The 15179-nt window shown below is 36.4% G+C and overlaps 3 protein-coding genes across 3 annotated transcripts; 1 reads left to right on the top strand and 2 right to left on the bottom strand.

Annotated features, from left to right (window-relative positions):
• Window positions 1–132: 132 nt before the first annotated feature.
• On the bottom strand, window positions 133–1908 carry LOC120274934 (pentatricopeptide repeat-containing protein At1g08070, chloroplastic-like). Its single transcript, XM_039281469.1, has one exon. The coding sequence runs from the start codon at window positions 1906–1908 to the stop codon at window positions 451–453; it is 1458 nt and encodes a 485-aa protein (XP_039137403.1). The 3' UTR covers window positions 133–450.
• Window positions 1909–2324: 416 nt separating this feature from the next.
• LOC120274504 (tRNA (guanosine(18)-2'-O)-methyltransferase) lies at window positions 2325–5705 on the bottom strand. The gene is made up of 6 exons (XM_039281045.1): window positions 5181–5705; window positions 4932–5070; window positions 4685–4746; window positions 2960–3098; window positions 2574–2750; window positions 2325–2489 (listed from the first exon to the last, which is right to left on the bottom strand). The coding sequence occupies exons 1-5, from the start codon at window positions 5660–5662 to the stop codon at window positions 2625–2627; spliced, it is 948 nt and encodes a 315-aa protein (XP_039136979.1). The 5' UTR covers window positions 5663–5705; the 3' UTR covers window positions 2325–2489; window positions 2574–2624.
• Window positions 5706–7427: 1722 nt separating this feature from the next.
• Window positions 7428–15179, top strand: LOC120274874 (cyclin-D-binding Myb-like transcription factor 1). Its single transcript, XM_039281416.1, is given in 10 exon segments — window positions 7428–8082; window positions 8429–8513; window positions 9656–9724; window positions 9727–9766; window positions 10476–10588; window positions 12872–12969; window positions 13118–13194; window positions 13581–13655; window positions 14285–14347; window positions 14907–15179. Coding segments are annotated over 10 exon segments (1356 nt in total). The 5' UTR covers window positions 7428–7482; the 3' UTR covers window positions 15043–15179.

Here is a 15179-nt window from a genome sequence, read left to right as displayed (position 1 = left end):
TTTGAAGCAAAGCACAGTGAAGGAATTTATTTGACTAAAGAAAGAATATTCATAACAATAACATGCAAACATTGGAATTCAAGCGTAAACATCACCTGAATGTGGGGCACCGACAAAATCAGATAGTTCTCAATTTTATCCATGTGCTTTCCAAATCTGTCCTACTCGAACTTTCTATATATAACAAGAGGTGGAACCGAGAAGATTGGCTGTGGCATCAGCCATGTTGGCCGGTATTAACATTCCCAATCTCCTGGTGGGGTCGGCCATGGCAATCTCATCCACCAGGTTTACAATGGACAATAGCTGAGTCGGTGAATCCATGGCCAATGATCATCAATGAAGTTTTTCTGAATGCAAACTGAATGTCAGTGTCTCCTTTGAAAGCGTTTGCTTCCTTTCCATCACTTGGAATGCTCTCTTTCCATGGGTTGAACTTTCTTAGCAATGTCACCAATAATCCCTGCAAGAACAAACTCCCCCTCCAAAATGGTGAAACCGGTTTCTATCTCTAACCACAATTTCTCTCTTGTAAACCTTTGAAACAAGCTTCAGAAAAGAGTGACAATCCTTGCAAACTCTCAGGTTCTTCACTATCCTTATAGTGCAATTTTGTTGAGTTCTTAGCATTCCGAAAGCCAGAGCAAGCTTCTCACTGTGGTGCATCAAAGTTTCTTCCTTTTCCTCTTCCACAAGGTCATAGGAAACCAACTCAGTATCTGCAACATAACCAGCAACCTTCAACTTCATTCCCACTTCCTCTAACATCTTATAGATCTCATCCATTGTTTCCTTCTCAAATCGGCTTGCAGCCACAAACTCGTACACCACATTGTCAATCTCAATTGAACTGCATCCAGGCACTTTTTTTATTCTTCTCTGGTTCAACATCGCCCTCACCTTTCCGACTTCATTCCACCTTTGCTCACGAACTAACATGTTCGTAAGCAATACATAGTTCTCCGCATTCTCAGGCTCCAATTGAAGAAGGTTTTCAATCACAAGCTTGCCCAATTGTGTGTCTCCATGAAGCCTACAAGCAGCTAGCAGTGTCCTCCATATGACAGCATCAGCTTTCATTGGCAGTGTTTTTATAAGTTCATGAGCCTCTTCTAGGAAACCCGCTCTTCCAAGAAGATCCACCATGCAACCATAGTGCTCAATTCTCCGCTGCACACCAAACTTCCTCTCCATGTCGATGAAGAGCATGCGACCGATGTCAACAAGCCCTTGGTGACAACAAGCACATAGAACACCTAACAAAGTTACATCATCCGGCTTAGTTATTTCCCCTCTAATCATCATGTCAAAAGCTTCCAAAGCAGCTTCTCCTTTTCCATTCATGGCAAACCCGGATATCAACGCATTCCAGGTGTATACATTCTTCAAGCTCATCGTCCTGAAAACCTCAACAGCCTTGTCCACCACACCGCACTTCATGTACATATCAATCAATGTGGTACCTACAAACACATTAACCCTCAAACCTTGATGCTTAATATAGTTATGAATCCATACTCCTTGACTCAAAGCACCCAAGTGCGCACAAGCTGAAAGTGCGTTGACCATTGTGACCTCTCCCATTTCTACACCCGATCTCTTCATCTCATTGAATAACTCATGTGCTTCCTTAAATCTCCTACTATGCACAAAGCCTGTAATCATCGCATTCCAAGTAACCGAGTTCCTCTCTGGCATTCCATCAAATACTTGGCATGCATCACTAATGCAAGCAAGAATAGCATACATATGAACAATAGCAGTGTTGGTGAATACATCATGACAAGCACCAAACTTTACAGTACAGCCATGAATGGACAAGCCAAGGTGTTTGAGATTCAATTGAGCAACAGATTTGATAAGCGGAGGGAACGTGAAGAGGTCGGGTAGGACTCCAATTTTCGGCATTTGTGTGTAGACAAGGATTGAATGAAGATGTTTGCCAGAATGAGTGTAGGATTTGATAACAGTGTTGCAAAGGGTGGTGCCAATGAAGTGTTGGAATTGTGTGTGAGTAGTAGAAGAAGGTGGGAAGGACCAAACATGGAGATGGACACATCTATGAGATCTTGCAATGAAGAAGAGGTCATGGAGGTGTTGGTGGTGATGATTTGGGAAAGGGTTTGGTTCATTTGGAGGATTTGATAACTAGGTTTCTTGGTTGCATGGAAATGGATCCATTTGGGGAAAAAGTTTGCATCTTGGCATCATTTTTCATGCAAACAAAGACCATTACTCAGTGCTCTTTGTAGAGTAGTGACAGTAATGTAAGTTACGGGAAACTGTTTCCAAGAGGATAAAGAACATGAACAATTGTTGCAATCTGAGAATTTAATCTTAATAATTCATTGAAAATTTGGTGTTTGGCATAAAACAACAAAGAGTACAATCTAAATCTATGATCCAATAATTTGACATAAATACAAAGCCGAAATTTGTAGAATGGCCCTTAATTTTGTTCGGCCACACAATCAGCATTTCCAATTTCCCTAGAAAAGTTTGAGAAGCGTGTCAAGAGACGAAGGAATAGATAAGCATTTTATGTTAAATGGTTTGAGATTGATTGTAAATACCTGTCTGAGTTAATTATCAGTATTGACATAATTGATAATGTCAAAGTTTGCTTAGATGCTTTCTATCTTCCGCTTCGCGTATTCATGGACAATGCTTAGAGTGCTTTCCCTGTGACGCAAGAAAAATTCAGCGAGCAGAATCTGGCTTTCTTCTTGTGTCAAATCACCATGCCGACCCTGCACAATGATTTATAAGCAAAACTATCACAAACTCATTTCTTTTCCCTTCCAAAGAAACAAATTTCATTCAAGCAAGAGAACTGTAGATAATGTACATCATTCAGTATTATTTTTTATGAAATTATAAAAAAAAAGTTAATTCATGGTGTAAACTCTTGCCACATTTGATAACTAAACATCGCAGGCAAGTAATGGAGTGGCATTACCAGTCGAGAAACTCTATCACATACAGCATGATGCATGAGGATCCCTGCTGCAACTGAAACATTGAAGGAATCAACCATGCCATTCATAGGAATACAGCAGTGCAAATCAGACAACTGCAAAGCCTCATCACTGATACCCCTGAAATTTGGCATCACCAGGATCAAGTAACAAATATCAAAGAAAGGACTACTACAGACACTTGAATGCAACAGAACATAGTGCATCAAAAACAAAATATGGTCAACATAAGTCGCACATTCAACTTCATAGGTCACACAAATCACAATTGATGGATCAGATAGGTAAACAGAGATCACATGGCCGTTTGTATATCCTGTGAAAAGGTCTAATTATATGTATAACCTCCAAAAGCTTGTCATTGTTTGTATACCACCATAAACATTAAAAATTAGCCTAAGACCTCAGCATAGTTGTCGAGGCGCGCCTAAGGCGCAAGGCACACAAGGCTCAAAGGTGTGCGGCTTTTATGCATGTCAGGCAGGCGGTGTTAAGAAGGCGCGCCTCACGCCTAGGCGCCAATTGAGGGCTTAGGCGCGCCTCCATAACATCTACCAATTTTGTTACATTTTTTTACTTTTACTTTGACTTTTAATCTTGTCCACACATCTTAATGATTGAAAATAAAAGAAACCTACGTAAAACTAAGACATGCAATCAAAATCCAGTTAAAATTAAGGCAAGCATAGCAAGTATCACACAAAGTTGAACACTTCAATTTGAGGCCATCAAAAAGGGAAAGATACGGCATATGTTAGTTTGAGAACCCGCTTGATTCTTAGAGATGATGATGATGAAGAAAATTTCGGAGATGATTATTTAGATGAAGAGTGATAAATTTGAAGAGATAATTGATGATGTTGGTGGTGATGATAATGATGATGGGCTTGATGATTTTGATAATAGTCACTAGATTTATTATTCGAATTAGGACTTAGGACTCGATGCATGCATTATGTCATGTTATTGCATTATGTATTGAACATTTGAAAAATTATTTGTATGTTATTATGTATGTTTGTATATTTTCTGTGATATTAATCTTTAGGACATTCTAAAAATTTAAAATATATAACATGAAAGCTATTTTTTTCAATTTTTAATTAGTACATTTAGTGTTTCTTAGGGCGCACGCCCTAGGCCTTGCACCCTAGGCCCCAAGACCCCTTGCATCTAAATGAACCTTACGCCTTTGAAAACTATGGACCTCAGGTTAAATCTCTAGTTAAGAGATGTTTAAAAGCAAATATAAAATAAGAAACTCCCAAATTGCCTCTAACTTGCTTTTTGCTTAAAACCACTTCAAAAATTTGTTCTTTCTCCCTCACAAGCCCCATAGCTTTCCACATAAACCAAATGATGGATTATTACAGAATGATCTATAAATTGATTCTTGAGCACAACAAGACATAGTGCATCACAAACAAAAACTTGGCAAAGAGCAAGTGCAAACCACCATCAACAGATCATCCCTCTTTACAATTTTTACTTATCATTGCAAAAATGGGAGAACAGTTATGTATCATTACAGATCTCACTGAAATTGAGGAATAGAGTTCAATCAGGCATCTGTAGGGTAGAAAATTACTAATGTATCAAGAATGAGTCTGTTATCAAGGGAGAATATGTTCAGGGACAATGACAGAAAACATTACTTGTAAAACCAAAATGAAGAAAACAAAGCATAAGCAATTACAGGTACTCACATATGTTCATTCCCAACAACTATAGCCGTTGGGCAAGACCAATCCAACTCATATGCAGAAACCTACAAATCCCATACAACTCCATGAGAAAAACACAAAGCTTAATCATAAGGTCCATAACAACGACTTCAAAATGAAGCAAGTATTAAAACTTCACAGCAACTCAGTATGCAAAGAAACTAATGCCAGTGTAGAGAGAAAATTATCAATAATCATTGTTCGCCAAGAGTGACACTGAAGCCATTACCGCATTGTTTCCTAAATGTGTTGTTGCAATTCGATAACCTCGTGATCTCAGTGCCTGAAAGCACTCCACAGGTGACTTCCAGAGCTCAATGTCAAGCCATTTCTCAGCACCCATGCTCACATGCCTATTGTCCTTATACCTAGCCAACCAAAACACCAACTTTTAAGCAGCAAACAATCAAACACCACATATACACATACTTCTACGAAAAAAGGAGAGATTTTTATATCACCTAACATCAAGCTGCACCTTTTCCTGCTATCCGGGGAAATAACATGGACGGACTGGATTCCAAGTGCATCGGCGGAACGGAACGCGGCGGAGACGTTGCCGAAGTCAGAGAGGCCTTCGACGACGAGACAGACGGAGTAGCTCCTTCCGACAACGGCCTGCCGCATCCTCTCCTTCCGAGCGTCTTGAATGTACGGGTCCAGCGCCTGGATAACCTCCCCGCTCCTCAGAGCCATCGATCCCACTCTAAAGACGTCAAGATACGGGAACCAACGATTAGATTCAGGAAACCTCCGGCGATCCATCTTCATGAGTCGCTCGATGCCGTTGGTGTCGGTGAGCAGCTGCTCGACGGTGTCACTGGAGTCATCAGTGGCAACAGCAGCAGCGGCGGCAAGGGTGGAGAGCTGTCGCCCATTGAAGCATAGACCAAGAGGAAACGATGAGAATCGGATGGGGAAATTGGGAGGAGAAACGCTTAGGGTTTTGAAAGCGCACATTTGAACGGAAGCGGTGGAGAAGAAGAAGCTGTGGAGCTTTGGATAGGACTTGGAGTGTAATTTTTCATCATTTTTCATTTGAAAAGACGCTTTTGCCCTGCACAAGATCCGACCCGAATTGGATATTATCGGATTCGGGTTCCGACTTGTGTCCTGTGCTCCTTCCCAGACCCAAAAATTATCTATTTAATTGAATTAAAAAAAATATAATCACCAAAATAGTTCATGTACTTTTCTCTTTTTTTCTTTTTTGGTCTCTATTTCACAAACGCTCTCGACTGGACCTCTACTTTGAAACCAAGTGCAAGACATTTTCTAATAGAGAAAGACCCGGTTGAGATTTTTTTAATTAAGTGTTAGACGTTTTCAAAGTAGAGGGAGGGAGCATTTCGGTAGAGGCAAAGAGAAAGAGATAGACTAACTAGATATTATACCAATTAAAAATTCAAATTACTACCCTAATATTTTTTTTAATCGTTTTATTTTAGAAGTTTTTTTAAAGTATTAAATGTTATTTTTAATATATTTTTACGATATTTAATAAATCATATTTAACTGGCTAATTTGTTAAATTACATTTGAAGCATATTTGTATGAATTAGTTAAAATAAATAAATAAATAAATAATCGGAGAAAAAAATATAAAACACTAGCGATATTTTAAGTTTGAAGCATATTTTAAATTTAAAATAATTATTGAATATATTTTTATGAAATAGTTTTGCAAATTAGGATTTTACAGGGTCTTTTCTGCAAAAAAACATACAAAGTTATGTTTTTAATATGAACCCGGGCTTTGTTTTGGTAATCCCTTCGAGTTTCTTCGCCGCCTTCACCTCCGACTCCGACCTCGCCGGCGTTCGTCTAGAGTAACCAATATCCGGTGAGTCCTCGGTGCTTTTCCTTCCAATTATTTGACCTGGCATTTCAATTGATTAGGGTTATGTTGATCGAATTTGGAATTGTTGCAATTTGGCTTGTTTGAGATGTTTGTGAGATTTAATCTATAAAAATTCCAGCTTTTTCTTTTTTTGGTTTCTCTCTTTTATTTAAGCAAGGATTGGCTTTGGATTTTTATCATTGTCTCATTTGGATTAGGTCTTGAGTGTTGGACGTATATGATTGCATTTTGTTTGGATGATATTGTGATTTATTGATGATGAATTGTGTAGAATCTTTCCTTCTGCTTGTTAAAATTTCATCTCTTTGTCGATCCTTAACTTTTTATTGTTGGTTGTCTTAATGGGCAATATTTAGTGAAGCAAAATTTCTTTTAGAGGTCTTTCACTATTTGTAAACAATTGATTCGTTAATTTGTTTACATCTGTAGTTTGAAAAACAGTATAGTGATGTTAGCCATGATTGAACTGTTTGCAGATACCAGAAATTTTTTTGAGTTGAGGAAATGGAGGAGTAGAAGAGGAAGAAGAAAGCGGATGATGAGATAGTAAGAAGAATGGATTTTGCTCATGGTGATATGGGATACTACTATGAGAAAGTTGTAGAAGAAGAGTCTGGGAAGAGTGAGAAGAAAAAGAAGTCAAAAAAGAAAAATCAGAAGGAGAGTGGTGGTTTGGAAGACAATGGTGTCACTAACAAGGAGACTGTTGATATGCGTGAGAGTGAGAATGGGAATGGGTTGGATTTAGATGGAAGTGAGGTGAAATCAGGAGAAAATAGAAAAAGAGAAGAGAAAGAAATTGGATCCTATAGCAAATAGTGATTTTGGGGAGAAGTTGGATTATGAAGGGAGAATTAATGAGAATGAAAAGGAGTTGGATTCACAAAAACTTTCTACTTCTAGTTCTAGTAAAGTGACAATGAAGGAGGTGAAGGAGAAAAAGAAACGAAAGAACAAAAGTAGTAAGCTTGTTTCATCAGCATCGTTAGATACTGCTGCAAAGGCCACTGACAGTCTTGGCAGTGAAGAGTGTGAGGACTTGAGTGGGAATAAATCTGAGAGGAAGAGAAGAAGGGATGCTGATACTGTTGAGGCTGAGAAGCATGGGAACAGCAAAAGGAAGAAAGTCAAGCAAGCATCTAGAATTGTAGCTCCGAGTGTGACTGAAGAGGATGTCAGTGGGACACCATCAATGGCCAATGAGAATGGTGAGAGAAGCAATGACATGAAGGTGAAAAATAGTGGTACAGAACATTTTGATAAATCAAAGTCAAAGAAAGGTGCCAAAAATAAGGCAGCGAGGAAGGATTCTAAGTCAAAGAAGCGAGGCACAGATGATCTCAAGACTTCAGCTTCAAAGCAAAAGAAGAAGGTATCTTTCTCAGGTGATGTTGAGGTCTTCCCTGTTAACAATGCCACAAACTGCGAAGAAGAAGATGTAGAAAATATGATCCGAGGCATGCGTTACACTCGAGAAGAAGATGAATTGCTGAAGAAAGCTGTTCTGGATTATGTAGAAGTGAGTTATTTTTTCATGTAGCATAACTAGATTGGCAATTTGAATTAATGGCCTTTTCCTATTGTTCCTGTCTAACTATGATTAGTTCCTCTACTTGCATAGTGTTGTTTGCTTAACTATCATGTCTATCACTGAATGCTGTTTCCATCTGGAATTGCTTCTTTTCTTGTAAGTTTATTTGATATGGATGTATCTTATCCTTTCCTCTGAATATGAAAACATTGTTGCAAGAAATAATGAAACTCATCATACTCCTTGTTTATTGCCATTTCTAATTCTTTGCATGTGCTGTTAGCTGATTTACTTCACATAATAACTCCTTATTCTATTTGGGTGCTTTTTCCAGGAGAATGGACTGGGAGAGGATGGTGTGGAGAAGGTTATGGACTGTAGGAAATATCCAGAAGTTAAAAATTGCTGGAAGATTATTAGTAAGAGTTGATATCTTTGATTTCCATTATTGCTACCAAGATCTGAATTTTTCCACCTTCATTGATTTATTTATTCCATGCCTTTCATAGTTCTTTTATTTTCAGCATTATGAGCTTGATTTTGTTTTTAGCTATTCTGTGACCTGACCTTTATTTATTCCTTTTTCTTAGTACTTTTGCTATTGGTACTTCTTATATTCTCTTTTCTGTTTATGCGAACGGAGTATATTTTCAGTGGGCATATGAATGACTTAGAATTTATGTCAGTTTGTTTTTTTTTCTTTGATGGGTGTGCAAGTTAGTAAAGAATGCTAATTCTTTTCAGTTGTACATTGACTCCAATGCATATAAATCTTGTACTTTAAAATATAGCTGGATTTCTATGCCTGAGTTGCTTACATCTCAAGGCTCTTTAATTTTTTGGCCCTTTATTCTTAGTATCTTATGCATTTGTTACATATTCTCTTGCATGTTGCTCTATCTTTCTTGTATTTAAGGATATATTTTATCATTCTATTGCAGTGCTTTTTTGTGTCAATAACTCAAAACCCAATTATATTTCCTTTAGTTCTCTATTATATGAGCCATTAGTGAGGTTGTTTCTTTAGTAAATATGTGTTCCTAGGATTAAGACCAAGTCGCCAAGGAATAGTTTCTTTTTGTGTAACATAATTAAAGCATTCTGCATATTCGTGAGACTTATTTTGCTTGGCAAGGTACCTTCCCTTCATAGTAAATCATAATTTTCTGCTTCGAGATATAAAGGTAGAAGGAAAATATGATCAATAATTGGAATTAAATTATCTTACAGCTTATGAGATCCCTACGTTTTTGAAACCTTGCAAATTTAAGCCAACTACCAACAAATAAGGCAAAACATGGGTGACAAAATTGTTTAAGGGGGAGTTAAGAATTTGTTTGTCATGGGCTAAGTTTCAGGTCAGGAACATGGCCACATTAGATGTCTCATAACACAGAGCCCTAACTAATTTTTGCTGCCTGCAGGTGCATGTTTCTAATGAGGTGGTCATTTGATGCTCTGGGATTTTCTTGTTAGCCAGTTATAATGTTATTGAACACGAAGAAACCATGCATTCATGTGATACAGGTTTGAAGTAATTTTATGTTACATGATTCTGCAGGGACTGCTCTGCCCAGGAGACCTTATTGTTCAGTATATATGCGAGCTCATGTCATATTTCAGAGGAGTGAGAGGCGAGTTGGCTACCTGAAGAAGTAGAATATGTCAAGAAGTATTTCCACCGCTACTCAGATTCAGTTTATTCTTTTAAATTTTTAGTTCTCTTATTGATCAAAAATTCTTGACAAACTCATGTAAATAATCCCTTTTTTGGTCAGCTTACTTCCTAGGTCGTCTAAATTTAAATTGTGCTTTAAGTTATCAACAAGGGCAATTGCCATGATAATCACACCTAGGATTTTTATTCAATCACATTAGTGAATCTAAGCAATATAACATAAAGCTATTGAAACTGAATTCATCTATTAATTATTGATTCATCTCTTAGAAAAGATCCATTTGTCCATTATAGAGATTATAGATCTTATCCAAGTAAACTTGATAAAATAAGAGGGAACTTATTCAAACGAAAACATAGCTGCACCAACTTCTTGACTTATTAGTAAATTCACCTTATAATAAATTCAAAACAAAGCCATTGGATTTGACATTTTTATGCGGATCGACATCTGAAATTACCATACTACCCTTGATATTTTGGTTCTTGAAAACACAATTTTATTTAATTTTTTTTTTATAGCTTCTAAACCCAAAGCATGTCAAATTACAGTGTTGTGTTGGATTCTATTCTGCATCAGTAGGATGATAGGCATTAGCACCTTCAAATCATTCATTTGTTGTGTCAGTGTTGTATTTCATCATATCAGTTTTATCATCCTAATTGTGTGCTTTCTTCTGAATTTGGAAATCTAAATGCACAGATTCCATGAGGAACATGGACCGGATTGGGCAACCTTGGCGAAAATTCTTGGGAAGCATCGGTTTCATGTGAAAAATACTTGGAGAAGGGTAAAACTACCCGCTGCAAAAAAGGGTACGCTGATTTCTTGTTCTTTTTTATTATTTTTTATTTATCAGAAATTCTTGGATATCCCTAAAAAAATATATAATTATGTATACCTCCATAAATTTCGTAATTTCGTATATATACCTCTAACCCCAGGTTTCTTGAGTTTGTATATATATATATATATATATTTACATGTATATACCATGTTGTCAAAGAAGAATCTATATTTTCTTTAAAAGATGTTATTCATTATTGCGCTCCTTTCTCAGAATTATCAACTTTACATGGCTATATTTTTTTTGGAGGGGATACATGAATACCAGTTCTTTTTTATGCTGTCATAAGATGCTTATAGCTTCTTTTTCTTTTTTTCTTTTGTTTTTTTTTTTTTGGTGATTGTAGTACCATGGATTGTTGACTGAAAAATTTTATTTAGCTTGCATTCTATATTGTGTATTCATCTATGGCAAGAGGTTTCTTCGTATTTAAAATTTGTGATGGCCTGTGGAAATTCTCCTGTTAATGTTTTTATGCTTAGGCCTTGGCCTTCTCTTGGTTTTTCACAAATTAATTCCTATAGTATAAAAAATTATATTATCAAGAAAATATATATATATATATCTATATATTTACAGTTTGGATCCTCTGTCTTTTACAAATTAATGTATATAATATAAAAAATTATATTTTTAGAAAATCATTGTGAAAATCTATAGTTTGCCTCCGAGCTTCTTACAAGTATATATAGTGTAAGAAAAATTATATTTTTAGGAAAACATTTGAAAAAATCTATTTGGCCCTTTGGTTTTTTATAAATTAATATATATATATATATACATAGTATAAAAGAATCTAGGAAAATATTTATAAAATCTATTGTTTAGTCCCCTAGAAAAAATTTCTTTTTATTTGGCCCCTCAAAAAAAAATTCTTGGTTCCGTCAGTGATTATGATCGAATTTAGAATTTCATTCTAACATATGCACAAATGAATGATGAATGCTGATGGCCATACGAGTTACCTTCAAATGGTGATGATGTTTGATCATCCCTAGGAAGAAGTTAATGGCTATCAATCAGTCATGGAGGCTGTTTGATGAACCCCTTCTGTACACATAAACCAACTCATCATCCAGATAGATGCTCTTGTGTTGCTTTATCTTGATTTTGAGATCTTTAACTTGTCAGAAACCTGTGTCCATGCTGAGTATCAACTGTTTCAATGTCAGATAGATCATAGCTTATGTTTGATAATCTTGTTAGTTTGTTATTTTGTTTTTCTCTAACCTTGTAGAGGAGGGTGTAGTGAATTAATCAACAATTCAATCTAATCACTAGAATTTCAATGAGCTTACTCAAATATCTCCAATCAAAAGGTTGATCTGTGATCTATATGCATTATCACTTCGATAGTTGCAACAAATTCACAGAATTCAGCAGATCAAGTATCAATTACCAGTAACATCAAGTCTAATTCATAAGATGATCTCAATCATCAACAACCAAGCAATTAACTACCAGAATGAGTCTAAAAACAGTAAATGAGCTCACAGAACTGTAGATCGGATGAATCTAAGCAGGAAAACAGTAAGATATGATGGGAGTGAACCCCCTCCTAACCCTTGCTGGAGACAGCACCTGAGAGAGGATCAGGCCCCAAGCTTCTAGCACCTTCTTTCTTCTCTACCCCTTCACTGCTCTGCTCTCCTCCTTTTATACACCTCCCATCTGTCATACTAACTATCATTCTCCACCAATGGCTTCCTTCCTTAATGGCATGTCAGAGTAACTAACTAATCCTCACAGTCAATCATAGCCTTCCCTATTGCCAATCCTCCAGGAGTATGATAACCCGCGAGTCTAATACTCCTCTGCTTTTCTCTGATGCTCCTGCGAACTAATGGCGAGGATGCTTCCACGTCAGCTGACTTATCCCAGTCAGCTTCCATACTCCCTCTCACATGCTTTCCCTTGTTTAAATCTTTTGGCGCCAAAACAACTCCCGCGCTCTTCACAATTAATCAACAATTCAATCTAATCACTAGAATTTCAATGAGCTTACTCAAATATCTCCAATCAAAAGGTATCTTCACAACAGAGGGTCAGGAAGGGTTTAATACAATGAAATTTCAACTAGCTGATGAAAGTAGAGGCATACATCTCACTGTTAACACTTTGCATATAGGCTTTCTATTGCCCTTTTTGTTAATTGTCAATACTTTGATGTTAAAACTTTAATGCTGGTGAACAATTTTTATTCTTCATCTGCCTCATCTCAGGTCTTCTAACTAATATTTTCTTGGCACAGGCAAATGGTCTCAGGATGAGTATCAGACTTTGTTTGATTTAGTGAATATGGATTTGCGAATGAAGGCATTCACAGAACAGAAGCCAAACCATAAAATTGTTGTGCCTTCCTCTGATGTTTCATTTACTTAATTTGATTGTTTCCCTGTTGCCAATTGTTTGGTCCTTTATTTTGTATTGTGGATTTGTTGTAGAGAAACTGTTGAAACCTCTCTCAGAATCCTGAATGATTTACCTTTGTTATTAGTTGAGGGATAATATTTCCTGGGATCCAATCAGTGAGAAGCTGAAAACTCGACATGATGCACTTTGCTGTATGAAGTGGTAAGTTTATGCCGTAGTTGTTTACCCTTTGTTCATGATTTCTGTTATATTTCTTCTATTAAGGTACTCTTTAAGTGCAAAAAGTTAAACCATGTCACAAGAAAAAAAGGGTAAAAAATCCCTGAACTTCAATAAGGTGTTTTTATTTTTTTGATTCATTAGTAGGTTACTGTGATCAACCAACCTGCAGCAATGAGTTCTCAATACACTTATACTAAGGTGGATCTTAGAACTGCCTTATCTAATTTTGTAGACTGTTTCTGTTTGAAAAAGGAGTTATTTCTGCTTGTTTCCATTGTTCACACTCTTCAAGATGTTTTTTTCCTTCCAAAGTTTGATTATGAACTGTTTGATTTCATGATTCATAGTTCTGTTGAATACTACAGGTATAATCAGTTAACATCACCATTGGTCAATGAAGGTTTATGGGTTGATTCAGATGACTATCGGCTGATCTATGCGTAAGACTCTTCATTTTGCATCATATTACTTGAATTGGTTCTTTATTGGTATCAACATTAAGAGAATGCATTTTTTTTGTCTTCCTGATTTCTTTGTTTGGTTCAACTCTTACCCCTTTTCAAAGTATGATGAATGACTATTAGATTAAAATTACCATGGAAATCAAGTGTGGGGTGAGGAGAGATTCATAGTATCTATGTATTTATGTATTCATGTCTTCATGGCTAAAGATGATTTGTTTGTTTTATACTTTAGTAACTTCGAAGTTGTGATCCAAGTTTCAAAATCAAATCAAGTTACTTGCTATGTGTGTTCTGCTTTGTGGTTAATTAATTATAAGTTTTGGAGCATGTTGCAATAATCTTCTTCAATCCTGTTAAAAAACTAAAAGCCCGTGGATAATATATCTTTAATGCTTTATATGCTTTTTTTCTGCATCTTTAATTTTTAAACCTGTGTTTGCCAACCCATTTAGAGTTGCTCTTTGCGAAACATCTTCCAATTAATGCTCAGGGATTTGTTTCATCCTCAAGTTGTAATGCATCAAATGCAGATCGCATAGCATGTTTTTGAGATTCAGGTGTAACTGTGAGAAAGTTTTCTGATGCTAATATCATTGTTGATGCAGGCTTCAAAATGAAGATGCTTTTTGCGAGGAGGATGTTGACTGGGACAACCTTCTGGAGCATAGGTAACTTATGTCATATAGATTGCGATTATTATTCCAAGTAGAACTTAGGATCAACTTTAGAATAAAGCTCAGAAGATCAGATATGAGGTTCTGAGCTATGGAGCTAAATTGATTACAACCTCTGATCAAAACATTAGGACGAACGGCATATATTTCTAAAATCTGTCTCTATTACCATCTTTGGACTGTATCCATTCATCTGCTTTTGAAACTTGATTGGAATAGCCCGATGATTCTTCATTTCCTTTGTTTTTGTGCTTCAACATTTGTTGAACTTATACCAAATTGAGTAGCATCTTCAAAACTAAGATAAAATATCACTTTTGTATATGGTTTTCGATATGTTGAATCCTTTGCATTTAAATCTCTCTAAACCCATTTTTCCAGTAACTTGATATAGTTCTATTTGTGTGTGAAAATTATCGACGATCAAATGGGAAAGAAAGCACAATGAATGAAGTTGAAAAATGGCCCCTTTCCTTTGGCATTGTATGCTGTTGACTCTTTTAATTATAATTATTAGATCAGAATATGACTAAAGAATGTTTCCCATTCTCAGGCCTGGTGATATTTGCCGGAAACGCTGGAAGCAAATGATCCGGTACATCGGTGGTCACCGGGAGAAATCTTTCATCGAACAAGTGGACGTTCTTTCGCAAAGGTATTGCCCGGAGATGCTTGAGTACCGAGAATGAATCTAGTCTTCCATGCATCAGCCATGTATCTTTTTGTCTCAGTTTCTCTGAATTAATGTTTAGAAACTCAGATCAAGTTATACATCAATGCAACCAGTAATTTTACACTTAATTCAGTCACTTTGTTTTAATGTTCA

The sequence above is a fragment of the Dioscorea cayenensis genome, chromosome 13 (assembly GCF_009730915.1).
Source record: "Dioscorea cayenensis subsp. rotundata cultivar TDr96_F1 chromosome 13, TDr96_F1_v2_PseudoChromosome.rev07_lg8_w22 25.fasta, whole genome shotgun sequence".
In the NCBI taxonomy this organism is placed as follows: Eukaryota; Viridiplantae; Streptophyta; class Magnoliopsida; order Dioscoreales; family Dioscoreaceae; genus Dioscorea; species Dioscorea cayenensis.
The sequence above is the reverse complement of the archived record's forward strand: the minus strand, read 5'-3'. Positions and strand labels throughout refer to the sequence as shown.

Bases quoted from the DNA above. Each gene is read 5' to 3' on its own strand.
- LOC120274504 (XM_039281045.1), bottom strand. From the start codon at position 5,662: ATGTGCGCTTTCAAAACCCTAAGCGTTTCTCCTCCCAATTTCCCCATC. The intron at 5,071-5,180 runs GTGCAGCTTGAT...TTGGTTGGCTAG, and splicing joins TCCCCGGATAGCAGGAAAAG to GTATAAGGACAATAGGCATG. The intron at 4,747-4,931 runs GTAATGGCTTCA...TGGGATTTGTAG, and splicing joins CACATTTAGGAAACAATGCG to GTTTCTGCATATGAGTTGGA.
- LOC120274934 (XM_039281469.1), bottom strand. From the start codon at position 1,908: ATGCCGAAAATTGGAGTCCTACCCGACCTCTTCACGTTCCCTCCGCTT.